Source organism: Trichoderma ghanense (assembly GCF_004382785.1).
Source record: "Trichoderma ghanense strain CCMA-1212 chromosome Unknown scaffold_19, whole genome shotgun sequence".
NCBI lineage: Eukaryota > Fungi > Ascomycota > Sordariomycetes > Hypocreales > Hypocreaceae > Trichoderma > Trichoderma ghanense.
In genome coordinates this window covers 91,003-117,724 of record NW_027395682.1, presented here as the reverse complement: position 1 = coordinate 117,724, position 26,722 = coordinate 91,003, and the positions used below count along the sequence as shown (strand labels likewise).

At 52.1% G+C, this 26,722-nt stretch overlaps 9 protein-coding genes across 9 annotated transcripts; 5 read left to right on the top strand and 4 right to left on the bottom strand.

The window, feature by feature from the left end:
- Positions 1–379: 379 nt before the first annotated feature.
- CCMA1212_009840 (putative transporter MCH1) lies at positions 380–2,179 on the top strand (the record flags this gene model as incomplete). Its single annotated transcript, XM_073706904.1, has 1 exon — positions 380–2,179. One exon carries the CDS (start codon positions 380–382, stop codon positions 2,177–2,179), a length of 1,800 nt encoding a protein of 599 aa, XP_073554614.1.
- Positions 2,180–3,074: 895 nt separating this feature from the next.
- On the bottom strand, positions 3,075–4,565 carry CCMA1212_009839 (uncharacterized protein; the record flags this gene model as incomplete). Its single annotated transcript, XM_073706903.1, has 1 exon — positions 3,075–4,565. The coding sequence occupies one exon, from the start codon at positions 4,563–4,565 to the stop codon at positions 3,075–3,077; it is 1,491 nt and encodes a 496-aa protein (XP_073554556.1).
- Positions 4,566–7,004: 2,439 nt separating this feature from the next.
- CCMA1212_009838 (uncharacterized protein) lies at positions 7,005–8,224 on the bottom strand (the record flags this gene model as incomplete). The annotated part of the gene is made up of 8 exons (XM_073706902.1): positions 7,005–7,060; positions 7,111–7,189; positions 7,244–7,327; positions 7,377–7,517; positions 7,579–7,686; positions 7,744–7,893; positions 7,966–8,107; positions 8,175–8,224. 8 exons carry the CDS (start codon positions 8,222–8,224, stop codon positions 7,005–7,007), a joined length of 810 nt encoding a protein of 269 aa, XP_073554555.1.
- Positions 8,225–8,767: 543 nt separating this feature from the next.
- CCMA1212_009837 (uncharacterized protein) lies at positions 8,768–9,646 on the bottom strand (the record flags this gene model as incomplete). Its single annotated transcript, XM_073706901.1, has 1 exon — positions 8,768–9,646. One exon carries the CDS (start codon positions 9,644–9,646, stop codon positions 8,768–8,770), a length of 879 nt encoding a protein of 292 aa, XP_073554558.1.
- Positions 9,647–9,707: 61 nt separating this feature from the next.
- Positions 9,708–9,947, bottom strand: CCMA1212_009836 (uncharacterized protein; the record flags this gene model as incomplete). Its single annotated transcript, XM_073706900.1, has 1 exon — positions 9,708–9,947. The coding sequence occupies one exon, from the start codon at positions 9,945–9,947 to the stop codon at positions 9,708–9,710; it is 240 nt and encodes a 79-aa protein (XP_073554557.1).
- Positions 9,948–12,060: 2,113 nt separating this feature from the next.
- On the top strand, positions 12,061–13,225 carry CCMA1212_009835 (Aflatoxin B1 aldehyde reductase member 3; the record flags this gene model as incomplete). Its single annotated transcript, XM_073706899.1, has 4 exons — positions 12,061–12,106; positions 12,165–12,721; positions 12,782–12,851; positions 12,917–13,225. Exons 1-4 carry the CDS (start codon positions 12,065–12,067, stop codon positions 13,223–13,225), a joined length of 978 nt encoding a protein of 325 aa, XP_073554559.1. The 5' UTR covers positions 12,061–12,064.
- A 533-nt stretch (positions 13,226–13,758) lies between these two features.
- CCMA1212_009833 (uncharacterized protein) lies at positions 13,759–17,995 on the top strand (the record flags this gene model as incomplete). Its single annotated transcript, XM_073706898.1, has 5 exons — positions 13,759–13,774; positions 13,829–13,956; positions 14,010–15,102; positions 15,159–16,108; positions 17,057–17,995. The coding sequence occupies 5 exons, from the start codon at positions 13,759–13,761 to the stop codon at positions 17,993–17,995; spliced, it is 3,126 nt and encodes a 1,041-aa protein (XP_073554560.1).
- Positions 17,996–18,745: 750 nt separating this feature from the next.
- CCMA1212_009831 (uncharacterized protein) lies at positions 18,746–24,016 on the top strand (the record flags this gene model as incomplete). The annotated part of the gene is made up of 6 exons (XM_073706897.1): positions 18,746–19,145; positions 19,191–19,458; positions 19,643–19,957; positions 20,014–20,159; positions 20,210–21,848; positions 21,899–24,016. The coding sequence occupies exons 1-6, from the start codon at positions 18,946–18,948 to the stop codon at positions 24,014–24,016; spliced, it is 4,686 nt and encodes a 1,561-aa protein (XP_073554562.1). The 5' UTR covers positions 18,746–18,945.
- A 1,163-nt stretch (positions 24,017–25,179) lies between these two features.
- Positions 25,180–26,614, top strand: CCMA1212_009830 (Nitrilase blr3397; the record flags this gene model as incomplete). The annotated part of the gene is made up of 2 exons (XM_073706896.1): positions 25,180–25,665; positions 25,724–26,614. 2 exons carry the CDS (start codon positions 25,180–25,182, stop codon positions 26,612–26,614), a joined length of 1,377 nt encoding a protein of 458 aa, XP_073554561.1.
- Between the last annotated feature and the right edge of the window lie 108 nt (positions 26,615–26,722).

The following is a 26,722-nucleotide window of genomic DNA, read 5'->3' as shown; positions in this document are numbered from 1 at the left end:
GGGCTCAAGAGCTCCAAGCTCCGTTCGACCCCGGACTTTCAGCGCTCAAAGCACCTGTGACGGGACGCTATCGGCAGTCACGCTATCGCTGATAAGAGCTCGGCTTGTCTCACCTCACCTGCAACCAATGCGAGCTGGTGCACCCTTTTGTCCTCCATCTCCCGTGCTACTCGATTCCGTCATCTCCTCGTCCTACCTCTCTTCATCACTGCCATCTGCCGCCCCCTCTCCTTCGCTTCTCTTCCATTCTTTCTCTACTCTTCTTCATTCTTCGCCTTGTAGCAATCAGCGATGCCAATTCCTTTATAAGCCTCTATCCATCCGACCTATCCGTTGCCTTGCTGCGCATCGCGGCCGCTCCTCCTCGAAACCCATCGCGATGCCGGCCTCGGCTTCACCCCCCGACCACCAGCAGTTCATCTACCCGACAGCGCCCACGTCCTTCCACGATGACGACCACTCCTCCGTCCTCTCCAGCGAAGACGAGGCCGACGCCTCGTCCGGCGCCTCCGACCCCGTGCAGCGCCGCCGCCGGATAAGAACCAAGCAGATCATGCGCTTCGTGTCCCTCGTGTCCGCCACCATCGCGGCCCTCTGCGCCGGCTCCATCGTCGTCTTCTCGCTCTACGCGCCCAAGTTTCTCTCGCGGCTGCATTACACGCAGTTCCAGGTCAACGGCGTCGCCATCGGCAGCTCGCTCGCCCTCTACCTGCCCATCTCCGTCATGGGCTACGTCTGCGACCGCGTGGGCGTCGCGCCGCTGGCCCTGCTGTCGGCCGTGCTCTTTGGCGGCGGCTACGGCCTGGCGGCGGGCATCTACAAGAAGCTCGACTACGAGTACAACACGCTGGGCAAGTCCCACGGCGCCGAGAACGGCTGGTCGTACCCGCTCATGGTGCTCGCCTTCATCATGATCGGCGCCGGCACCTGTGCCATGTACATCAGCTCCGTATCGACGTGCGCAAAGAACTTTGGCAAGGGCAAGTATAGGGGACTGGCCCTGGCCATGCCCATCACCGGCTTCGGCCTCAGCGGCATGTGGCTGAGTCAGTTTGCCAGCCGCTTTCTCTACGAGAGGAACTCTGACGGGTCCAAGGGCGACGTCGACGTGTTCCGCTTCTTTGTCTTTCTGGCCGTGCTGCTCTTCGTCATTGGCATCCTGGGCGTGTTTACCCTCAAGGTTGTCGACGAGCAGGACCTGATTGAGGAAGCCATCGAGGAGCTGGAGCAGAGCGGCCTACTCGATGGGAGCTCCTTGCTCGCCCGGTCGTCCGAAAGCCGGAGGTCCATCTCGGGCTACGGTGCCATTCCCGCCAACGCTGAGGAGGACGGTGAGGAAAATGCCGGCGATGATGCACGGTGGAAGAAGAACTGGGTACTCAACGCAGAGACGCGCCGCTTCTTGGGCGACCACACCATGTGGCCGTTTGCGTTGGCTTTCCTGCTCATGATTGGGCCCGGCGAGGCCTTTATCAACAACCTCGGCACCGTCATCGGCACGCTCACGCCTCCCATTACCGAGGACGTCAATCACAAGACGTCGGCTGCCACCCATGTTTCGGTCTTTGGTGTTACCAGCACCCTGGCGCGCCTCATGATTGGCACGCTGACGGATATCCTGGCTCCGGCACCAGAGACGCAGCACATTCAGGTCGCTCCCACGCGCCCTTCATCGCCGCTCAAGCGCTTTGCCATCTCCCGCGTGGTCTTTATGCTTTTCTTTGCCGTCCTCCTCGCGATTGGTCTCTTGTTCCTCGCCAGCGGTGCGGCCCAGAACCATGCCGATCGATTCTGGGTTGTGTCGGGCCTCGTTGGGGCCGGTTACGGTGCCATCTTCAGCCTGACGCCGCTCATCGTGACCATTATCTGGGGCGTCGAGAACTTTGCCACCAATTTCGGCATCATTGCCATGTTGCCCGCTTTCGGGTCGACTTTCTGGGGCCTCGTCTACTCGGCGGTGTACGAGGCTGGGGCACGGCACACGACGGTCCCGTCACACCTCGGCGACGATCACGGCGACGGTGGCGACGGCAGCTCCGATGATTCTGTTTGCTACGGGAAGCATTGTTACGCGGCCACTTTCTGGGCCGAGGGGCTCTGCGTGATCGCTGCGTGCTTTATGCTGCTGTGGGCTTGGAAGGGCAAGGGCGGCTGGAGCCAGCGGGGCATCGTGATATAGACGGGTTTGACCGACGACGTTCCATCTTCTCTTCTTTCTACTTTAGGGTTTTGCTTGGCTATCTATGGCTTGCTTGGGTTCTGGCATCTGAAAGAATGTTGACGAGGTTGGACTTGGGTTCACACCCCGCGTTCAAGATTTCTTATGCTTTGGGTTTCATTTTCTACAGGATAATACTGGCTGAAACTTGCTAGCGATAGACGCATCTGGTGCTGGTGGCGTTGGGAATGCTACCATCACTTTTCTTTCCATAAGAACTTCACTCATTTACCGGCGATTTCAACAGCTATTGCCCAATTTGTGATCCTCGATGTCATCTACCCACCCCTCCGACGCATCTTCCAGACCGTTGACACGCACCAACGGCATTGTCAACGCAGCAAGACGCACAATTACACTTACACTCTGCAGCATGCATTGCAAGGTGAAAGCAATGTCAAATCACGCCCGTCCATCTCATCTCAGGTCACACACAAGAAAGACTGGCGGTGTGACGAAGCACGCAGGTCGTCTAGATAACGAGACGGCAGCACAGGGGGGCAGCCAATGAATTGGTTAGTTGTGGATGGTGCAAGATGTAGGGCAGACGAAGACGTGCCGTGTTTGGGGGCGGCGTTGGGGGGGAGGATGCGTGTTCTTATCGGATTCACGATTTGACATGTTTGATTAAGAAGATTTAGAAGGGGCAGGATGGGATGGGCTTGTAGGTGGGATTTGCGCTTTATTTGTGCTTTTAATGGTTGGTTTGAAGGATGTTTGTGTCGTTTATGCTGACGTTTTGTGAAGGGGTAAATGTTGTTATACGTACCTAGGTGCGTATAACAGAGAAGGATTTCATAACGAGAAATCGTCCTGTCAAGGGTTACGAGATGGCGCCTCGAACCGATATCAACATCTACTCATCATCAAGATAGTCGTCGTCATCATCGTCCTCGTCCTCCTCAGATCCAGATCCAGATCCATCACCACCCTCCTCTCCCTCCAACCCCACCCCCTCCCTCAACACCCTCCTCACATGCCTCACCCACTCCCCATCCATCAAACTCTCCCACGCAAAGCAATAATAATCAAGATCCCTCTCCTCCATCCGTCCCTCCCCCAACAGCCCCAAAAGACACAACCTCCTCCTATCCCACAGCGCCAGCCCAAACGGCCTATACGTCTCCAACCTCGCATTCGTAATGGGCAAGCCGTATCTGCTTTTCCCATCGGTAAAGTGTCGAAGTGTGGTCACTGCTGGGCTTTCGCTTTCGAGACTGCTTCTTGTTTGGCCGAGGAGGGAGGATTTGCTTAGTTGGGGACCTGAGGCGCGTTGGAGGGCGGAGGGCGGAGGGCGGAGTTTGATGATTTCGTGGCCGTGGTTGTAGATGATTCCGATGCCGCCCCATGTTGCTTCGCAGGGGTCTGGGAGGGGAGGGACTGGATTGACGGGCTTTGCGTCGGAAGGGAGCTTTGGTAGTTTATAGAATGGTTGTCCCTTGTTTGTGATGCCCAGGTTCTCGAGATATGCCAGCACGGTTCGTATCTCTTCAGCACCACTGGTCATGGATCCATCGTGAGCAAGCGCATCCGCCCATTTCGGCAGCGTCCTGTTAATATCATCATACGACCATCCCGATGCAGTCAAATCCTTCAAGACGAGACAGCGCACGTCTCCAACCAACTGAATCACCCACAACGCCCGCACAGCACGCATCTCCTCCACCCAACTCGGCGGTCCAGCATCAACGACCTCATACGGCACTCCGAAGAATACCTGATGCCATGCAGGCGTTGTATCGCCCTCTGGAGGATTCGAGCCCCGTAGGCGGTACTCTGGGAGCGGGAGCTGTGCGTGTTGAGGGGCGAAGACGTTGGGGTTGTGGATTTGGGAGAGGTAGAATTTTAGACAGGCGTGTGCGAGGGCGGAGATGTGATGTGCTGTTGCGACGACGGAGAGATACACTGAGGGGGGTATGCTGTGGTTTGTTAAGGTTTCGGGATTGAGGTTGACGCATGTTTTGTCCCTGATTGTTTGGACGGGTGTTTTGTGGTGTATGAAGTGATACTTGAATTCATGCAGGTTCTTGAATGGAAGAGTGCCGCCCCTGGTGAGGATTACGGCACGCACCAATTCTTGGGCTTTTGGAGGTAGAATTGACGTTGGGCTGGAGAAGATTTGTTCGATAAGGGCGACGGGTTGATTGTTGAAGAGGCGGAAGCAGCGCGGCGATGCGGTGAGGAGATTCCAGAGGGTGTCGAGGCCGGGAAGATGGGTGATGATATTAAGCAGGATCTTGTCTGGGATGGTTTCTATGTTGGGCGGATTTGGTGATGAGTCTGGTGCTAATTCTGGGCTTGCTGGCGTTTGAGGGTTGAGTTTGCGTCGTTTGCTTCGTTCTGACATGATGATCGTTGAAGAAGAAAGGAAGAGTTGAGACGATTCTCGGAGAAGAGGTGCTTCGTGCTTGTAAGCTGAAGATGACGTTGACGTAAACATTCTCGTCATCTCAGGTGGGCCAGACTAGGCTCCCATCCCCTGACTAGTGAGCACTTTAAAGATCCGTAACAAACGACTCCGTGTGAGAACTATCCTCGATTGAGATTAAACAGAGAGAGCTAAAAGCATTGGATCATTCTGGGGAAGTGGTTCTAGTCATTACGCAAATCCACTCCTAGGTCTTCTTCCCGATCTCCGAGGCTTGTTGGACGTGTTGAGAAGATCTGGAAAAGGTTATGGGGTTGAAGGTGCTCGTTGAGGGGTGTGGCTTGGAGTGGATGCCGACATAAAGGTTTAATTTGTCCTTCAGTAAGTGGTAGTCGGCATCATAGATATACGAGAGTTTATAGTAGAAGTATCTAAGGAGATCCCATTTTGTAAAATATCTTCTTTACTGGTTACTTCCTTTTTCTAGAGTTTTAGCCATTGGTAGGTCATATTCTCGCTCTATGCAAGGTTTTGAATACGGTACCTTGAGGTTTAGTGTCAAACGTATCCATGGATGGCAATCATGGTTGTGGTGAAGCACTCTGAAGTTCGCACCGTAGGATAGCAATCAGGGAATATCTCGACCCCTCCACTCAGGCTGTAAGACAGAACGCTCTCCTGATACTTCTTCGCCTGGTTTTACGATTTCACTCAGGCCAGTACATAGAGCGGACGCTTCGAGTGCAGGGCAACAACACAGGGAATCCCTAATTAGACCACATAGAAAGAGTGGGAGACGCTTAGGCCAACATACTGTAATACTTTCGCCGTCAGTGATGTCCACTTCAGGCTATTGTTCCCTAAAGCGCCACCCGAGGAGAGGCTGGTGCATCCACTTCCATGCTCCTGTTATCAGATGCCTCATCCCCCCATCTCAGCAAGAAGGACCTTGGAGGGGCCTTTAGCCCTTGCCAACAGCTAGCTCAACAGGTTGCTGGTTAATCCTCACTGTCAGTCTGTTCAATAGAGGACCTGGAGTTCGACTCTGGACAGCCTATTCTCCAATTGCCCCCTTAACGACCAACTCTCACATTTGTGAAAAATCCCGGCTTCAACTCATGAGAAGACGACACTTTGCCTCTTCGTCACGCTTAAACGATCACATCCTGCCAGCATTCAAGCGGCCCATGCAGCATGCATATGCAGCCATGGCACAATACATGGTGATCAGCCTCATGATTGGCAGCCTCATTGTCAGTCATTGACTGAAGCCCTGTTCGTCTCAGCGCCGCAACTGAGAATCGGCCCTTCTATAGAGTAAAAGCAACAACGAATCTTCACAATTGCTGTTACAACCAAAGCTGCATATCAAGGCCATCAAACGTTGAGTGAAAGTGCGCGGAACACGTCCGAGGAGAACCGAGGTGGCAGTGAAAGCTCCCTTCATACCAGCTGATTCCCCCCCGCTTCATGCTCGCACTCGGAGAAACAGGAACTACGTGTACATTGTACGATAACGTTGATCTAACCACAGTAAATCGCAAGTACAGAATGCACATGGTTTCCCTACTCCATCTTTTTCTAATTCTACTCTGCAGCGAAGTATCTAACGCAGATTTGCAGGCCTAGATGCGCCAGAAGCAAACTATCTTCGAATGGTGTCCTATTCGCTAGCAGAGGTCTCAAATTACGGCTTGTCAGTACTTCACCTGGCAGCGTCCCGCTTACATAGTGTTTTCTTAGAAAAGAAAATCGGGTTAGGCGGAAGGCTCAAGGACGACGGTAGGCACACTATCTCGAAACAGTCCTTGGGATCTTATCAAGTGGAGGCGTCGAACCATGATTGTGGACGATAGACCAGCTTGAACGAGGGATGGAGGTATGCAGAGAAGAGGGGGGGGATTGGGATAGCGGCGGAAGTGTCGGTGGATTTATACACGATGGAGACCGTTTGTTGGTGATCACATAAGGGGGGAAAGCAGGTCCTTTTGTTTACTACGCTTTCGAATGATAACATGGGTATTGCATGGAGGAGGGGCGGCGGGAGCTTGAAGTTTGTGTGAATGATTCGGGTTTGAGCATCTTGCATCTCTTGGCATGTAAGTGATCCACTGTTAATCACTCTTAACCCGGGCACTTATGACATACATCGAGCAAACATGATTCGCATCAATAATGACTCTTCATTGGCAATGTACAGTCTGATCATAGCCTGGTGATTGACAATTTCCGTGTCTGGGAAGCTACTACTATCTGTGTAGTGATATGAGTTCCCAGTCTCGGCACCGGCACTGCATAACGTCCTAAGTACGTTGATGCGACTCCAAAAGTGAACATGGTGTATGTAGTAGTTGTTCTGCTTGGGCATGTGCTTCCAACAATGTATATGATACGTCATCCATCCATCGGGCACCCCATCTACTCTAATCTATGCAAAGGTTTCGCCCCGGGGTGGCCCAAGACGGCGCCAGAATCTGCAATGGTCAGTCAGCATCGTCAGAGGGCTCAGAGACATGACACTTACCAACGACAATCTGCTGGCCAGTCATGGAACCATTCTTGGCCAAAGAAATGAATGCATCGGCACAGTCATCGAAATTAACCTAAATGGTCAGACTTGACGTCGTTCCAAATGAGAAAGAAAGATCTTCCCATACCACATCTCGAAGTGTAGATATCCTTTTGTATCCCTCGATGACTTCTTCCGGGAAAAGTCGGCCCTGTGCAAAGCTGGTAAGCGTCTACCAAGAAACTTATACCCGATGTGTATATCCTGGAGGCAGAACACACCCATTCAGTCAATAACAGGCCGGGAAGAACGGCATTGACTCGAATCTTGGGACCTTGCGTGTATGCGAGGTTCTTCATGAGTTGCAGGCCGGCGGCCTTTGTCACGGAATAAGCCATGCTGCTGCCGCTCTGGGAGGCGCCCTATTAGGTCTTAATCAGTAACACGCTCCCATCTCAGAGATGATTGATTTTCTCTGCTTACGGCGATGGAAGAGGTGATCAAGTAGACGCCACCATCGGGATTCGCATTGAAGATGGGCGCTGCTTCCTGCATGAGCTGCAGATGGGACATGACATTGCCTGCCCAGCACTGTCAACTCGATTAGCTGCGTTATGTCCCATGTGACCTTCTGGTGTCATCCTTTACCCTGTTCCATTCCTCGTCGGTCAACGCATGCAGATCGGCAAAAGGAGACATCTTGGTCCAACCGGCATTCGCAATGATGATGTCTAGCCCGCCGAGGTTCTTGACAGTCTCCTGGACTACACGAACATTATCCTCCCTCTTCTCAGCGTCCTATCAATTGCGATGTTAGTATCCACAAGGGTAGCAGAGAGTACATATAAAGCACGATTGGTAGATACATACACCCTGGACGATGAATGTCTTGACAGAGTACTGCTGTAGTGAATCAGCCACTTCCTGAGCAGCATCGGCATTGGAGAAGTAGTTGATGGCAATATTGGCTCCCTCTTCGGCGAACTTCTTGCAGATGACGGCCCCGAGGCCTCTTCCTGGGTGGTTAGCACACATTGCAGCTCTCCGCCATGACACATGAGAAGACGGATTTTACTGACCTGGAGCCACCGGTGACCAGGACATTTCTTCCTTTCAGAGAGTAGGGCATCGCGAATGCAATATTTCTTCGAACTGTTGAGTGAGGATTAAAAGCAACAAATCGTTGTTGGGTTACACTGATTCATGTAAGAGTACGATTTATATCTGTCCGTCTCTCTGACCCCGCATACAGCACCACGTTGATTGCTAGGTAGTGCTACGTGTGATCCTAGCAATTGGCCAATCGGGCTCTCACTTTGGCAATGTACCCCGTAATTCCTATTTGTCTGTTCTGCGATGAAGCCGATATGGCGTTAAAGATCGTGTACAAGGTATGCAAGTGGTTTGTAAAAGATAGGGGCTGCAAAATAAATATAGACACATATTAGCCAAACAAGAGCATCGTTCAGGTGTAGCATTTAGTGATAGACGTCGCATTTATGTGCGCATGGTTGGTCTTAATGTGTGTTCATGTCGTCTCTGTTCCCTGTTTTTCTGCAAACCGCTTTGGTATGATATGATATGTTCAAGTTGATACTCCTAATCTTGATATTTCTAGACTCGTATCTAGAAGGAGATGGCACTTAGAAGTAGGGAGGTTCCGAGCTATTAGCTAATTCTTTCCTATGCTGATGACCGACATCTCTATATAGGTTATGAGAATCATGTCCTTCCGAGAAGGATTTCGTCCCTTACCGCAGTACTTGACCGGAGCAAAACCGCAGTGACGACAGCATCCCGTTAGACATGACAGACAGAGCTCAATCACTGCTGCACAGGCTCCAAATACCCAATCGTAAAAGTCTCCTCCTCCGGATTCTGCCACTCCAGCTTCTTCACCTCCCTCGTCTTGCTTATCCACATCCCATTTCGTGATGACCTGGGCGTACAGCATCTCGTCTGCCGCGTCAAAGATGAGCATGTGCTTGTCGTACCAGTCCGGGCCGTTGAAGCCGTCGTTGGGATCGATGAGCTTGCGGATGCGCTCGCAGCACAGGTAGTGCGCCACGTAGTCGGAGAAGAACACGGGGTCAAATCTGATGTCGTCCTTTAGGTTGACCGTGGACATATCGGGCTTGAACAGCGGCAGATGCCGGAGCAGGGGATGCTCGTGGAAGCCCGTTGCGTTGGTGACTCCGTCTGCCCACAGCGCGAGATAGACGTCGTGCCACCTCTTGATGAATGGATTGCTGCTTTTCGTGCCTAGGAAGCCGTTGAGCGGTGTGTAAGTGCCTGGCAAGTGCATCAATGCTACCGCACTCAGTTCGTAGGGCGACTCTGGGTCCTCGATGCGCTTCCAGCAGATGTCGTCGACATGGCGCATCAGGATGAGGCCCACGTCCATCCACACGCCGCCGTATTTCCACAGTAAAGGCAGACGAACCAAGTCTCCCATATGCGCCTTGTGGCCGTCCATCGTGCCCTCGAGGGGCGTCTTTGGGAAGTACGACTCCTCAACGTAGTTCAAGACGTTTGTCTGAGCCGTCCACATCGTCGATCGAGTGGACGGTCCACTCAGGGCCCAAGCGGCGAACCCAGTTGATGACGTTCCGCTAGGTCCAAGGCTTCATCTGGGCGAAGCCATTATGCCAGAACCCCCAGATGTTCTTCTCTGAAGTCACGGGATGGCGCTTCTGGAGCCATGCCGCAATCTCCTCATCTGTTCGTTGATCAATCTCGGCGGGCGATAGGAGTGTGATTCCGTCTGGTGGTCCCTGCGGTAGGTATGGCTTTGTGACATCTACCGGTATGTGGACTGTTGTCGACCGTGCAGTCGCTTTATCATCAACCATGATGGTTTCTGGTGATAGGATTCTGTTAAGACGTGGCAGATGGAGGCCAAGTTTGTAAACAGCTACTAGACTTTTCGATCATGCTTTCACTTATACCACTCCTCTCTCCCATCAATGCCTATCTATTTCTCCCCTCACGATGCAAGGTAGTACATGTACGCCTGGTATGAACATGTCTCACAAACGAGTAACGTTGCAACCCAGTAAGATAATATCGTACAGTCTTGGAGTCTCATCCCGCGCGGTGAGATTTTGCGCCAATTGCGCGATACTTGAGATCTCCACTTGACGGGGGGAAGCGTCTGAAGTTGACGGCGGCAGGAAAATTGTGCATCTCGGATGGGAAAACGCTGTGGACGTATGTAACATCTCGTGATGAGCCTGCCGTTTCTCGTATGGAGAGGTTAGTATTCAAAGATAGGTAACATACTACATGTCAGGCATGTCGAATCCTTTTCCTTTTTCACATCAACAACTCACCTATTTTGGCAGCAGTTGCAACAATCCAGTAGAAGGATTCCTGAGGCAATTGACAGTTCTCTGAATGTGCTTACTATCGTTGTCGTATCCTCCGGTTTCCGCGACGACATCCTCCACTTTGTATGCAGGCTCTATGGATCAAGTAATACGAGGCACTGTACGAGGTGACAATCTCAACTCGATAGCTCGACACTCGGCCCGGCGCTTGACGCTTGGTAGTTGCTCTGTTCCACGTTCTCTCAGGACGCTATGCATTTCTTTGCCATTGCTTCGAAGTAGTCCACCTTTGTAAGATTGAATGTTGTATTCCGCCGGGGCCGTGACTGTCTGTCTATTTTAGGTAGCATCGCGGTAACGTATAATCGGGGAAATGGAAGTAGAGGATTTGGCATCGGGATACAGGCTTCAGAAAGGGGCCCGACTATAAAGAGTTCCTGATCATGAGTATATCTGCTTCAAACGTCATTCTGGATGTGCTCCTCGCTATTATTTTGCTCGATGTTTGCTTGATGCACCTTGTGTGTCGATATCGGCGGTTGGCTTCTTTGCCATGTCCTTTTCATCAGTGGTAGTTCCGCATCATCCCCGCATCATCTCCGCAGAAGGTATATGAACTTTCACATTGTGTACTTTTACAGGATTCAACGCGAACAAGAAGAAGAAGAATCGAGCCGCCTTTCGAGCACGCAGAAACAAAGACATAACACCTCAAGCCTCAGCCGGTCCTTGAGATTGTCGCCTTGTGCCTTCTTCTTGGCAGATTTCCCCAGAGATATCTCCGGACGGAGAACTCGGGCGGAATTGCGCCATCCTTGTTCGCGGAGCGGACAAACACTAGTGCTTGGATCAACCGGGCGGTTCCTTGGGCTTATGCAAGTGGCGGACGGGATGGCGTTTGGTGATCATGCCCCAAAATCTCACTCCGCACTCCGTGAGTTGTGCAACAGCCACAAGTGGAAGTGGAGGGTGCAAATTGACACGCGACTCAACGACGATTTAGGAATTTCCAATTCCGAAGGCATAATAAGGTCGACTTCTTCAGATTGATGAGACTGGACAGTTGACTCTGGCTGGCAATTCGACATGCCATGAGAGCTGCTTAGTCCTGCGTATCAATCCATACCCAGTCAGCTAAAGATGGGGAAAGCTCAACTAATGACGAGAACGAATCATAGGGTCGAACGAGCATACCCAAGGCTCTTTACATCATCATACTGATGCCAGAAGTTTCCTCAATCATCTGGAGTTGCACCTCCATCGGCGCGGACAAGGTCCTTGACTCCGAGTCTCCGAGTCCGAGACCCGCATTTGTCAGCGTTCTCTTTTCGCTTGAACCTCCTGGATCATGCTGTCCCCCCTCATCAGGCAATCGGTGATGCCATTGCTGGTCGTTTATGGCATATATCCGGAGGGACAGCAGAATGATTGGCAGATGCGGAATGGCAATATGCGCAGAGTCTCCGACACACGTCAATGACTTGCAGATTTATAAGCAGGGGGTTGAGACGTGTACTTCATGAGCAGGGATATATCAGTCGGTTGATGCCAATGGCTTTGAAGGAATGGAACATGAAGACAAGATCGGGTACATTCTTATAGAACAAGCCAGGTCATTGAAGCAAACAGTTCATAGAAAGATGCCGAAATCACCTATTGAGATTGTCCTGGGAGTTGGCAGTGTAAGTTGATAGTCACGAACGATACTTGAAGAGCACCCGTTGAAGAGTCCCTCCTCAGGTCGGCGACAGATCCCTCGACCCAACAGTCAGATACGACACCCCCGAAGAAGTCGAAGCATTTCTCAACGCCTTCTACGAACGTGGCTACCGCCAAATCGACACCGCCAGAAGCTACTCACCACACGCCCCAAAATCCAGCGAACCTCGCCTCGGCGCAGTCAACGCCGGAGAACGCTTCCAGATCGGCACCAAGGTCCTCTCTCGCCCTGAAGGAGCTCACAAGAAAGACAAGGTAGAGGAGAGCATCAATGGCTCGCTCGAGGATTTAAAGGTCTCTCAGGTGGATATTATGTACTTGCACGCGCCTGACCGGACTGTCCCCTTTGAGGAGACGGCAGAGGCCATTGACAAGGCCTACCGAGAGGGCAAGTTTAAGCGATTCGGGCTGTCCAACTACACGGCTGAGGAAGTTGAGCGGTTTATCAAGATTAGCGAGGAGCGAGGGTTCGTGAAGCCGACTGTGTACCAGGGGCAGTATAACCCGATTGTGAGGACGGGCGAAAAGGAGCTGTTCCCCTTGCTGCGAAAGCATGGTATTTCGTTTTACGCCTGGAGGTACGTCTGACCACTCTTGACTCGACAAGTGATTGCAAAACTGACTCATTTCGTACGAAGTCCTGGAGCTGCCGGCTTCTTCAGCGGAAACCACAAGAACCCTCAGCCCGGAAGTCGTTACGACCCCTCGGTAAGTAATCCTTCATGATCATACCGGAGCTCTTTGAGATTGAAGTGTTAAATATCTGTTCCCAGCACACCATCGGCAAGATGTATAATGCATGGTATCGCAAACCTACACTCGAAGCCGCCGCCGATAAAGTGAGAGAAATCGCCGCCAAACACGGCATCTCCGGCCATGCAGCCTCTCTTCGATGGACAGCCCACCACGGTGCCCTTTCTGCCGAGCATGGAGATGCAATCGTTATCGGGGCTTCGAGCGTTGCGCAGTTGAATGAGAATCTGGATTTTTTCGAGCAAGGGCCGCTGCCTCAGGAGCTTGTTGATGCGGTGAATGCCGTTGCTGAGGAGATTGGCGAAGATGCGATTCCTTATTACTTTTAGACATTCCATTCTCTTTCTCAATAATGGGACATCCTTATACTCCATGAACCGGCTACGATATGATCAATGAGCCAACTTGAAATGGCAAAACGCACGAGGTCTCAACCTGACTATCCGCCCTGACTCCCGAGCAGGTCAACAGCAAGAGAAGGAAGAAGATATAAAGAAAGACAGAAATTTTTTTTTTAAAAAAAAAATTCATAAAAAAAAATAAAAAAACCAGGGAAACGAAACACAATTTAGTTTATCTGGCGCCGTTGAATGGTCGTAATTGTTCATGACTCCCATACTATTTTCGCTCCCTCTAGGGTAGCCTTTACCGTTATGCACATGCTTAAAGCTGCACGTGACTTCGTATCATGTCGCGTTAATTGCTTGCCGCATCGCGTCTCCCACCGTGAACCGCCAAAGCTGCAGACGCCGTCATCGCCCATTTAGAGTGTGAGTTTCAGCATCTTTTCTTTCATTTCGCTCTGCAATTAATGCGATCGCGATTCTAGACTCGGCATACGGGCGATCGACCACCTGCCAACATGCCCGAATTCCCTGGTAGGCTCTCGCAATCCAGGCATCAAGCTTGATGCCCCGCTCACGGTTTGGCAGAGGCAGACACGATCCGCATCCTGGTTGCGACGGATAATCATGTCGGCTACGAAGAGCGAGACGCCATCCGCAAGGACGACAGCTGGCGGACGTTTGACGAGATCATGACCCTTGCCCGCACCCAAGACGTTTGTCGCCTGCTTCTGTTCGTCTCCGTCTCCAAGCTCACGCATCGTCACAGGTCGACATGGTGCTGCTTGCCGGCGATCTCTTCCACCACAACAAACCGTCCCGCAAGTCTCTCTACCAAGTCATGCGAACGCTACGGAAGAACTGCCTCGGCATGAAGCCGTGCTCCCTCGAGTTCCTGTCCGACGCCGCCGACGTCTTCGAGGGCGCATTCCCGCACGTCAACTACGAAGACCCCGACATCAACATCTCCATCCCTGTCTTTTCCATCCACGGCAACCACGACGACCCCTCCGGCGATGGCAACTATTGTTCACTCGATCTGTTGCAGGTGGCGGGTCTCCTCAATTACTATGGCAGAGTGGCCGAGGTCGATAACATCGAGGCCAAGCCCATCCTACTACAGAAGGGCGACACCAAGCTTGCGCTGTACGGGCTGAGCAACGTTCGAGACGAGCGCATGTTTAGAACATTCAGAGACCACAAGGTCAAGTGGTTCCGCCCCGGTCAGCAGACAGGCGAGTGGTTCAACTTGCTCGCCGTCCACCAAAACCACCACGCACATACGCCGACGTCATACTTGCCCGAGAACGTGCTTCCAGATTGGCTCGACCTGGTAGTCTGGGGGCACGAACACGAGTGCCTGATCGATCCGACAAAGAACCCAGAGACGGGATTCCATGTCATGCAGCCGGGATCATCAGTGGCTACGTCACTAGTCCCTGGAGAGGCCGTACAGAAGCACGTCGCCATCGTCAGCGTGAATAGCAAAACATTCAAGGTCGATAAAATCCCTCTCAAGACTGTGCGGCCGTTTGTCACCAGGGAAATCGTCCTCTCACAGGATAAACGCTTCAAAGGCTTGGACAAGAAACAAAACAATAAACACGAGGTTACGATACGGCTGATGGATATAGTCGAGGAGATGATTGCCACGGCAAATGAGGAGTGGGAGGCCATTCAGACGGACGAGGAGGCTCTGGAAGAGCGACCACTGCCGCTGATTCGCCTAAAGGTTGAGTATTCCGCACCTGATGGTGGCGAGTTTGAGTGTGAAAACCCGCAGCGGTTCTCCAATCGATTTCTGGGCAAAGTCGCCAATATCAACGACGTCGTATATTTCTACAGGAAATCGTCGGGTGGGCGTGAGTCACTCGTCTATCGAAGCTGCCCATCGACCTTGTGCTAACAATTACTACAGGGAAAAATCCGGCCGACCCGGGACAGCTTCTCGAGCCACTGGGTGACGAGGCCACTGAAATGGTCAAGGTGGAAACCCTCGTCAACGAGCTGCTTGCGAAACAGTCGCTCAAAGTCCTGCCACAGGGTCCTTTTGGCGAGGCGGTGAATCAATTCGTCGCCAAGGACGATACACATGCGATGGCGCTCTTTGTGTCGGAACACTTGTCCGGCCAGGTCAAGCAAATGCTGGATCTGGAATCGGACGACGAGGATCTGGGCAATGCCATGGAGCTTTACAAGGAGAGGATGGAGCAGCGGATGGCCACGGCCGGCAGCATGCGCAATATGGCACCGCGGGAACGAAGGAGAGTGCTGAAGCCCAAACCGGACACGTGGGACTCGGATTTCGATGGCAATTGGGAAGACGAACCGAATGCCTGGATATATGAAGACGCCGCAGAAGAAGACGAACCGCCGGCAAGGCCTCAGGCGGCGGGTCGCTCGTCGCGAAAGGCGCAGCAGGATGATGAAATGTTGGATGTAGACGAGGATGAGCCGCCGCCGCCGCCGCCAGCAAAGACGAAGAAGGCGACAACACGGGCGACAAAGGCTCCAGCAGCCAAGAAGACGCCTGCCAAGAAAGCACCGGCTCGACGCGGCCCCAAGGCTTTCGAGGACAGCGAAGAGGAAGAGGAGCCGCAGAAAGACTACGACGTGGTGATGGAATCGGAGGAGGAGGAAGCACCGCCGCCATACAAACCACCTGCGGGGGCCACCGGACGCGGGCGGAATGCAAAGACGACGGCGGCTGCCAATAAGCCTGCGGCGACGAGGAAGACGCCGGCCAGGGGCGCTGCAGCAAAGACGCGGCAGACAAAGCTCAATTTCTCACAGGGAGCGACGCAGGACAAGGCGGTGGAGATTAGCGACGACGAGGTTTCAGACGACGATGCGTTTGAGCCGGCGCCGGTAGCCAGTCGGACGAGGAAGAGGGGATGAAGCTTGAATTGCCTTGTTTTCAGATGAGACGATGAGACCAATGATACATACCCATAAATGGTGATATACATACTCGGAATATGAGTGGACATGACTTCAAAGACTACCATACCAGCTCGTCTACATTTACAAAGAGTGATGCTTTAAACACAACTAGCCTCTTCCATTTCTGATCGTACGGCTTCAATGCCATAGATATCAGAATGAAAAATTGATCAAAAATACAAAAAAAGAATTCACAGTTTAGAACTGCTGGCGGTCTCTCCCGCCGGGAATTGAACCCGGGTCTCAAGCGTGACAAGCTTGCATACTGACCACTATACTACGGAAGATGTTTACCTGCGCTTTTAGCGCCGGTGTAGCGGATCAGATCCAGTTGCTGTTGGTTGAACTATTTTGTATTATAAACCCTTGCACTCACGGGAAAAAAAAACCATTTCTATTCATTCTGCTATTTCACTTGCATCAACACCATGACGCTTACTTGCAACCGCGGGCTGAGAGGATCACGGGACGACACAGCACCCTATCTTAAAATGGACAAGCAGCCATATTGTTTACCCAGTAACTCTAGTGAGACTGGGAGCCAGCTGTTTTGTCGGCCACCGAGAGTTGAACGGAACTTGGATCTGCAGGACCGTTTCAAACAGATGAGTTTTCGCACGTAAACGCTGCACCCGGATTATGGTCAAACTCACCGATTGAGTCATCTTGTAAGTGGAGCGAAGACGCCCGGAAACCTCCCGCCAATCAGGATTTTTGTCGTATTTGGACACGGCATAGTAGCTGCCCGACCGCCGTTGTCATATAAATGCTAAAAGGCCAGGGAGATGAACTACAGCACACTACTTGCCCTCAACTCTTGATAACTTCGCATCGTGTCTGCTCTGCTCATAATGTATTCCCCTACGAAGCCAGAACATCTCGGACTTACACTGGACGTTCTTCATCTTGGTCATTGATGAGCTGACCATTAGGAAAAGCAACTTGGACTGCGAGGTTTCCTTCCACTTCGGGCATGAGGGAACGGACAACCAAGTCAAGGGGCTATCCGATGACCAAATCCAAGTCGTGCTGGGCGCGACATCCCACGAGTTTAGCGGCTTCGTTCGCATGGCTAACTGGGGTTACGACCCGTTCCGTTCTCTTTTTGTATCCTGCTACCCATCAGAGGCGGCGGCCGACAACGTCCCCCAGGCTTACAATATCCTGCCCACAACATCTGCTGATGACCTCTTCGAGGCCTTCGTCCAGTTCGTCTCTGATGCTACAATCTGTCTCAGAGTACACCGCGCAGGTAGATTCCTCAAGGCCCACCGCGGGCAGCAAGCTCTCCTCCATGGTAAGGACCCGAACCGCGTGGGCGTGCAGTATTGCCACTTCGAGTTCGGCAATCCATTTCTGGGCCCCTCGCACAACGTCGCACACCACGGCGTTGAGCTGATTTACCTCTTTGGCAATTTCCGTGAGGCGTTGGAGAAGGCTGACCGGGGGCTTCTGGAGGGATATATCGACCCCAGCCAAACAAAGGCTGCTGCTGATGTTGCTGCTTCTCAAGCTTTACCTTCCGCTGGGGTTACGGGTTGCAGCAAAGCGAACATTGACTTGAGCAACGAATTGCAGAACAAAATTATTCAGTTCATCTTCGAGGATAACAAAGAGACGGCCGAGAGTGCAGATGCCGATGAGATCACGACATATGGTCCGGACCGATCAACACGCATTGAGAGTTGGAGCAGCAGCGAGAAATGGAGGGCACGAGCAGAGAGATATGACGCTTTGGAGGAGGACATGGGTTCTGTGCTGGCTGCTATGAGGAAGCTTGTAGGGAGCGTTCTGGACATGGCCTTGGAGTGAACTTCATCCAGTAGCCGCCGCAGTCTCTGGGATGATGGGTTGGAGGAGATCCTGGTGCTGTTGGCTTCTTAAATCTGTTGGTCTCGCGATTGTTCTTGTAGTGTGAGGACAGGATGATGAATTCGGGCTATCAACGTAGTACATGTAAGAAGTCAGACCATTCACTACACGGGGAGACATATGGGTTACGTGGGACCAGCCGAAACCTCCCGCTCGGTGGCCTTGGTGCCGGCGTGGACACTACCCCCCTCACTGTCGTCGCTGTGGTCAAAAGACCAGCTTTAATCTCAGTGGTCGAATGCTTATCGTAGATGACCTTATAGCCGGTGATGTTTCCCGTCTTCGGGCCCTTGGCGGAAAAGGTGCTAAAGATGGAGATGTCGCTGGAAGATTGCGTTGATAAGTACATGCAGAGACGGTTCTTTTCCTTCTTCTTTTTTTTTTTTCCTTTCTTTCTTCAGCTTCGGGATTATTTGCTCGTGATCAACCAGTAGGTTGGCTTCGTATTGCCACCTCGAGCCTCTTCTTCACCTGCACTGCTCAGTCTGATCGCGGCTGTACCCAACCGCTGCCCAATCATAAACCATGAGAGGGCAGTTAAGCGCCGTGAGACGCCACCGAACTGCCTCTCTGATGGACAACGTGGTATCGCTTCCTGTGTTGCTTCAATCCCACGCACGTGCTGCCATTCTGCCCATCCCTGCCTACCTCATCCAATTGGCTGCTGCGCCGTTCGGTGAGCTGAAAAGCTGTGCATGAGAGCTCCTCATTGATGCCCAAACACGAGGAGACACGTAGCTCAGCCTCAGCTGTGCTCGTCGCCGCGTTTGCACCTTGGTGTCTGACTCCTGCTTCACCATGTTTCAACTTTTCATTCCCATGACAATCTAATTCGGGCATTCATATCATTGGCTGCCTTAATTATTGCTAATCCGAATGTGAAGAGCATCATGACTTGGCATCTATTGCAAATAGCCCCTTCACCACGAAGGCCAACTCCGGAGGAAGTCATCGCAACTTTTCTTCTATTGCTGCCTTTTCTATGTTCCATTGTATACCGCGTCTATGCAAAGATTCGAAGACGTGACGGGCGTTCAGTGGGCCTCCAGATCCTCACCGAAGCATGTTCCGACCACGAACCCAAATACGAGTATGTTTTGTCTGCCAAGATTCCATGACACTCGATGGCTGACAGATATAGAATCGTTGCTGTACATGGCCTTGGGGCGAACCCAGAGCACACCTGGACGTGCAAAACCAGCTCGAAGTCAAATGGCGGCAAGAATCAGGAATGCGTCCATCTGCTTAAAGATCTTCTTATGAAAGATAGGCGCTTCGCAGATGCTCGCATACTTCACTTTGCATACAATTCGGACTGGCTCGTTGACGCCTGCTTCGAGTCGGCCCGTGATATCGGGCTCCGCCTTGTGGAATCGCTCGTCGAGCACAGAGACAAGCATGCTGTGAGTCGTACATGGGCAATGTTTCTTGGGAGAATCATGGCTAATATACAACTTAGCGTCTTCCTCTGATTTTCATAGGGCACAGTTTTGGCGGGATCGTCATTAAAGAGGTATGTCCATCGCTCCTTGGTATCACTCTCCGCATGATGTCTCTTTTTTTCCTCCATTAACAAATCTTCTCTAGGCTTTGTCTATCAATGAAGACGATACTGAGAAGATCTCAGAAGACACGCACGGCATCATCTTCTTGGGTACACCTCACTTAGGCAGCCCAATCGCCGGCTATGGGGCGACCATTGCCTATTTGACCGGCTTCCTGGGCTCAGACACGGGTCTGCTTCTCTCGCTGCGAAGCAATGGAGAGTTGCTAAGGAAGCTCAGCGAAGCGTTTCAACACAAGCTCTACAAGAAAAAGGAGGATTTGGGGAGAGAAACCAGAATTGTCTCCATCTGCGAACAAAAGCCGACATACTTTCTGAATTGGCTTTACGCAGGCAAGGTTTGTCCCGTTCGCAAGCTTCGCCAAGTAATGAGCGAGTGTCTCACGCGGTGCAGATTGTCCCATCCGAGTCCGCTACTTTCGGTACCAATTTCATGCAAGTTTTCAAAGTGGACAAAGATCACTCTGGCCTCAACAAGTGTTGTAGCCCTGAGGATCCCTTGTACAGGGAGCTCACAACACAACTGCAAAAGATGCAGCCGTAAGTGACGAGTTTCGGCGCGAAAAGCTACTCTCGACTAACAGACGCAGGAATGTACCTCCGAAAATCAACAAACTGCAGCAAGCCGTCATTGATCGTCTCACACCCGTGGTCGCCTCTGACGCAGAATACCACCCGAGCTTTGACGAAGACGGTGGAGGTCGTGGGCAATGCCTCCCGCAAACGCGAGTACAGCTTCTCGAAGATATCTGCAACTGGCTTGATGACTTCGATTCACCTCAGAAACACCTTTACTGGCTCCAAGGCAAAGCGGGAACAGGGAAATCCACAATTGCGCGCACTGTTGTCAGCAAGATGGCTGAAAGGAAACGAATCGTTGCCAGCTTTTTCTTCAAAAGAGGTGAAGAGGATAGGGCCAGGTTGAAGCGCTTCTTCACGACACTCTCAGCTCAACTGGTCAGGAAGCTACCCAGTCTTGCTACGATAGTACATGATGCTTTGGAATCAGAGCCTTCATTGCCAGAACAAGACCCGAGGGTCCAATTCAAGAAGCTCGTCCAGGAACCCTTGCAAAAGCAAAACCTCGTCCCTCATACAGCTATCGTGGTTGTTGTGGATGCCCTCGATGAATGCGACTCCAAGGAGGATCTCACCAATCTCGTTCAACAGCTGTTGCAGCCGATTCATCGTGCTGAAGGGGACAAAGCTTCTTCGAAGCAACTTCTGGTCAAATATCTTCTCACCAGTCGCCTGGACCATCACACACAATCTGATTTCAACAAAGTCTCCGAGAAGATATCTGATAAGACAGAGCTTGAGAGAGCCACATCGGACACCACTAAGCAGGATATTGAGCGCTACCTGAAGACCCATTTAGAGAATATCGACGGCTTTTTGGATCCGCTGCCAAACTTAGGCCCGTGGTCGAATCCCGCAGACGTAGAAATTCTCAAGAAACTTACAGATCGAGCCTCGCCGTTGTTCGAATTTGCCGCTGCTGCTTGTCGGTTTATTTCGCAGACTACGATTCCGGGAGGACCGAAAGATCTGGTTCAGGATATATTGGACTCCAGCAATTACGGAGACCTTGATGGCGTGTATCTTCCTATCTTAAGACGAAGATTTGGTAATCTCAAGGTTCAATGGCTCGAAAAAGCAAAGACACAGTTTCAGAATGTTATCGGTTCAGTCCTGAGCCTCGCAGATTCTGTTACAGTCCCTTGCCTTGCAAGACTTTTAGGCCAGGATGAGCCAGCAGTTCGCAAAGAGCTGTTGCTCTTTCAGTCGGTCTTGGTTGTTCCAGAAAAGCAGGAGAGTCTGTCGCCAATCAGTTTGTTCCACGAATCATTCAGGGATTTTCTCATTGGACCCGAGGCCAATGAAGACTTCAAAGTTGATACTCAGAAGATTCACGAACGTCTAGCAACTCGATGCCTTGTACTTCTACGTGGGGCGTTGAAGGAAAACATTTGCAACTTGAAGAGCCCTGGAACGGACCGAAGCCAAGTTGCAGAGGAGACTATACAGACGTCAATACCACAAGAGGTACAATATGCTTGCAGGTTTTGGATATACCACTTGGCGAAGTGCGGATTACACCCGAGTGACGAAAGTGAATGGCATGTGTTTCTCAAATGTCACTTCCTTCATTGGCTCGAAGCACTGGTTTTGCTTGGGAGATACTCTGAGATTGCGCTACTGATCAGAGAGTTGGAAGCTATCATACATGTCAGTTCGAACCAATTCTCACGTAACCTACATCTGCTGACCCCAAGTAGCCGACTGACGGAACACAATTAAGAGCGTTCCTAGATGATGCTTATCGCTTCGTCCTCTACTTTGGTCAAATCATCAATACCGCGCCATTACAGATCTACAGCTCGGCACTCACTTTTTCTCCAGAGGATAGCGTTATCCGAAAGAACTTTAACGCTTGTCGGCCTAGATGGATTGCTCGTACGCCAATGGTCGAAGCTCAATGGAGCCCTTGCTTGCAAACCCTTGAAGGCCACAGAGGGCATGTCACTGGTGTCGCCTTCTCATCAGAAGGTCTCCTCGCATCGGGAGATATTTGTGGAACTGTCAAGATGTGGGATCCTAAATTGGGCACTTGTCTGCAAACTTTGTCCATAGAAAAGATTACTCCGGCTGGGACGACGGTGATGTTTTCCAAGACCGGCAAACTTGCCTGTCTGACGGGCAACACGTTGGCATTGTGGGACGCGAGTCAAGGTGATTGTCTCGAAAAGTTTGACAGTCTTCGCGATGGGTTGGACCTGGGCTCGAGAAAATGCCCATGGACTCTTACAGACGATGAGAAGCTTGTCTTCGCAGCTAAGGGGCTAGGTGGTGTTATCAAATGGGATCCGGGACATGGCTGTGAAACAATCTTCACTGCTGCTTCTGGCGAAAGTGAATCTTTCATGGTTCCATCGTCCGATGGTCAATGGGTTGCGATGCAAAGCGGGCGGGAAATCAAGATATGCCACATGGACTCCAATGACAGCCACTCGTTCAATACGCTGCCGCCACCTTTCGACCTGGTAGTCGGTGCGGTTTTCTCACGAGACAATCGATATTTTGCATTTTTCAGCATTGCCGGCGATATCAAGGTTTGTGATGTTGCGTCAGCGACATCCTCGCAGCTGCCCCAATACGACGACCCACACTACTCCATACGGGCGGCGACATTTTCGCCAGATGGACGATTGATTGCAGCAGGTTATAGGATGGGAACGATCACCATCTGGGATTGGAAAAGACGCACTCGCCTCGCAGCCCTTAAAGGGCATTCCGACTCTATTAAATCGCTAGCATTCTCACCAGACGGCGTATGGCTTGCGTCGGCATCGGCAGACGGAACAGTAAAAGTTTGGGACATTTCAATGCAAAGTCGCGAGGGGGAAAGAGAAGGGCTTGGCTCCCTCGTCAGCCTTTCAGTAACCATGGATGGTCAAAGATTTGCTACTGCCGCCTTTGATGCGCCTGCATGTCTGTGGAGCGATTATGGCAAAGAATGCACTGTGCTACCACAAACATTGGAAGCGATAGCGGGCATACAGATCTCTAGAAAAGGGAACATCGCCGCGGCTTTTACACGACATGACATCGAAATCTGGGACCTGAATACATGCAGCTCTCTCTCGAAATACACTTGCCCTGATAACGTCTTTGGCCAGACTCGGGATCTCCGCTCGGTGGCCCTCTCAGCAGATGGAGGAAGGCTTGTGGCTGGCTGGCGTGTGGATGACCGGCGTGTGGCTGGCTGGGGGGGTTACAAAGATGGGGGCATCAGTGTGTGGGAGACTCGTACGGGCCGGTTGCTGAAAGAGTCGCCAAGGCGGACATCAGGATGGAGCTTTCCAGTTTCCATTTCCCCAGACGGTACAATTGTTGCCTCTGGGGATGGCATTGAGATCTGGGTAGAGGATCTGAATGGGGATAAGCTTATACAACTTGCTCTCGCGGGAGTGGACGTAGAGGCTCGCCAATTGGCATTTTCTCGCGATGGCCGTCGGCTTGCAGCTCTCTGCTTCACCCCTCGCGGTTTCAGAACGTTTACTTGGGATCTCAAAACAGGTGCCTGTTTGAGAATCGTTGAGATCCATGTCCCCCATTTTGTATTGGATTTAAGCTTTTTCAAACTGGATTTCCCTGTAACGGCTGACTTGGTGGAGGAAGAGCTATCAGAGAAACATCTGATCAAGTATCACATCAGTTGGGATGGCGTATGGATTATGAGGCACAATGAGAAGCTGCTCTGGCTTCCACCGGAATATCGACCAGAGAATGCTGCTGCTTCGGGCTCGAGTATTGTTGTTGCGAGTCAGCGAGGACGCTCATACGTCATTGGTCTATCAGACGACGGTCTTAGCGAAACAGTTCCCGGAGGGTAGGATCTCAGAGGACCAGGTCAGGCTCTCGACTCTTTTTTCCCTTGCCCTGGCGATTGACCATATACGTCGCTGCTACAGAGTACAGACGTGAGCTTCCGAGTTTCTACTTGCCAGTAGGTAGGTACTGTCAAAGACTTCGTACTTAGATTCTTGAATACACAATGAAGACGGGTGGGTAATTCTTCCTGTTATCATTATGCTTCTCGAAATTGCCATGATTACCTAGTATGCGAGGAAGCAAAATGCATTTATATGAGTAATAGGTAAGCATAATAGACCTTTTCACCATATACTGAGAATGTAGGATAGCTTGCTGGGGAGCTTGCTGCCAGCTCCCTATTTCTCTCTGCTTGGTTAAGACTCAATAGTGGACTCAAGTCTTAAGATCATGTATCGTCTCTAATATTGAGGACCCGCGTTAATATAGTCTGGCAGTGCATTGGGCTGGCTGAAGAATAGATATATCAGACTTGAATGAACCTCTGACTAGTTGTTCTATATCGTGAGGATCCGCGGCTTTGGTGAGGCGAATATACAGACAAGAAGGTTCAGCCGCTTACGATCAATCAATCATTTTCACGCCTTATTATGGTAGCTGGATGATAAGAGGTCTATAGATTACCTTTATGCGATCTACTCCAACTCCCCGGTATTGGCTGCTTAGCATCTTGAGCCTAACTCAGCCGGCCGCAAATGCCCAGCTAACACCGCCAATGCCGCAGATGCCGCACACAATCTAACAGCCGAAGTCGGCATCTTGAGCCCATGATACCCCATATATCTATCATTGTCCATTTCCACTTGCCCACATAAAGTCGCCAACAGCTATTGAAAAGAAACAATGAATTACTCGGCCGACAACTTCCTAAACGGGACAAGGAGCGACCATGCCATTAGCTACCCCAGAATGGCAATACGTGAGGAGAAGAAAAGGCCTGAAAGTGGGCAAAGTTGGAGTAGGTAGGCATGATGATGGGTGAGCTGAGCTGACATGGCGCAAAGCCTGCCTGATGATTTGCCTGTGCCAAGTGCGGGCAGCTTGCATCATAATATATAGCCTCAACACCATCTCCAACTGCACCTCCAACCTATCTCCCTTTTGTACCTCCCTCTTTAAATCATCTCCCGTAACGTATAGCATCTGACAGTACATCTCCTCCGCCATGACAATCCGCGTAGGAACCGCCTCGCCCACCACCCAGCCCACCACCCCCCTCACCCTCTCCCTCCTCCACTCGCTCGCCTCCCGCGCCGCCGCCCAGCGCATCGACATCCTGCTCCTCCCCGAGGCCTTCATCGGCGGCTACCCGCGCGGCACCGCCTTCGGCTGCGTCGTCGGCAGCCGCACCGCCGAGGGCCGCGAGGCCTACGCCCGCTACTTTGACCAGGCCATCGACCTCGGCGACACCGTCGGCGGCGGCAGCGCCGGGGCCGGGATGCGCTGGGTGAGGCGGGAGCTGCCGGGGTACGAGCAGGGGGGCGCCGGGCGCGGGGACGGGTCGAGGGAGGAGCTGGAGAGGATTGCGCGGGATACCGGCGTGTTCTATGTTACTGGGTGCATTGAGAAGGCTGGAGGGAGCTTGTACTGCGCGGCGGTGTATGTCTGTCCGAAGGAGGGCATCATTGGCAAGCGGCGCAAGGTGATGCCAGTACGTCTTATCATCCATGTGATGGCATCTCAACTCATCTAACACGGGGCATCTGCAGACAGGCTCGGAACGACTCATCTGGGCCCAAGGCCACCCCTCGACCCTCCGCGCCGTGTCCACGTTCATCCGCGGCCAGCGCATCAACCTCGCCGCCGCCATCTGCTGGGAAAACTACATGCCGCTCCTCCGCCAGTCGCTCTACGCGCAAAACATCAACCTCTACCTCGCGCCCACCGCCGACGGCCGCGAAGAATGGCTCAGCCTCATGCGCACCATTGGCATCGAGGGCCGCTGCTTCGTCGTCAGCAGCAACATGTGCGTTCGGGCCGGCGAAGCGGATGCGGTCGATGGCGCGGACAGGGATGTCGTGCCGGTGGCCGGGGGTGCCAGGCGCGGGACCGGGGCTGGGGGACCGAGGAGGAGTTCGGCGGTCGTGGCGGACGATGGGTTCGAGTTTGCGGTGCCGCTGCACAAGGTGCGGCACGGGCGGCGAAAGAGCGTCTTTGACGAGGATGGAAACGAGATTGTGCTGTCCTGTCCCGCAGACAACCGCGAGGGCCAAGCAGAAGACGAAGCAAAAGCTCAAGCCGAAGCCGAAGCCGAAGCACAGGCCCAGGAGCAACAACGGCAGAAACAACAGCTCCCCAAGGTCACGGAAGACGACGCATCGCGGAACCAACAACAACAACAACAACAACAACAGCCCGCCGTGCCCGTACCAAAGACTCCCGTCTTCCTCTCCCGCGGCGGCTCTTGCATTGTTTCACCGTTTGGCGAAGTCCTCGCCGGTCCGCAGTGGGAAGACGAGGATAATCTGATTTACGCGGATATTGATCTGCGGGATTGTATTCGTGGGAGGTTGGATTTGGATGCGGCGGGAAGTTATTCGAGGAATGATGCTTTCAAGCTGACGGTGGACGGGCTGGAGATGGATTCCCTGCCTTATTGAGGGGCGACAGCCAACGTAGTTCAAGTAAATTGTCAATGAGTAAAGTGCTTAATATAAGTATTGATGAGTACTCAGCAACTTATATGAACAACATGCTATTCTGTGACA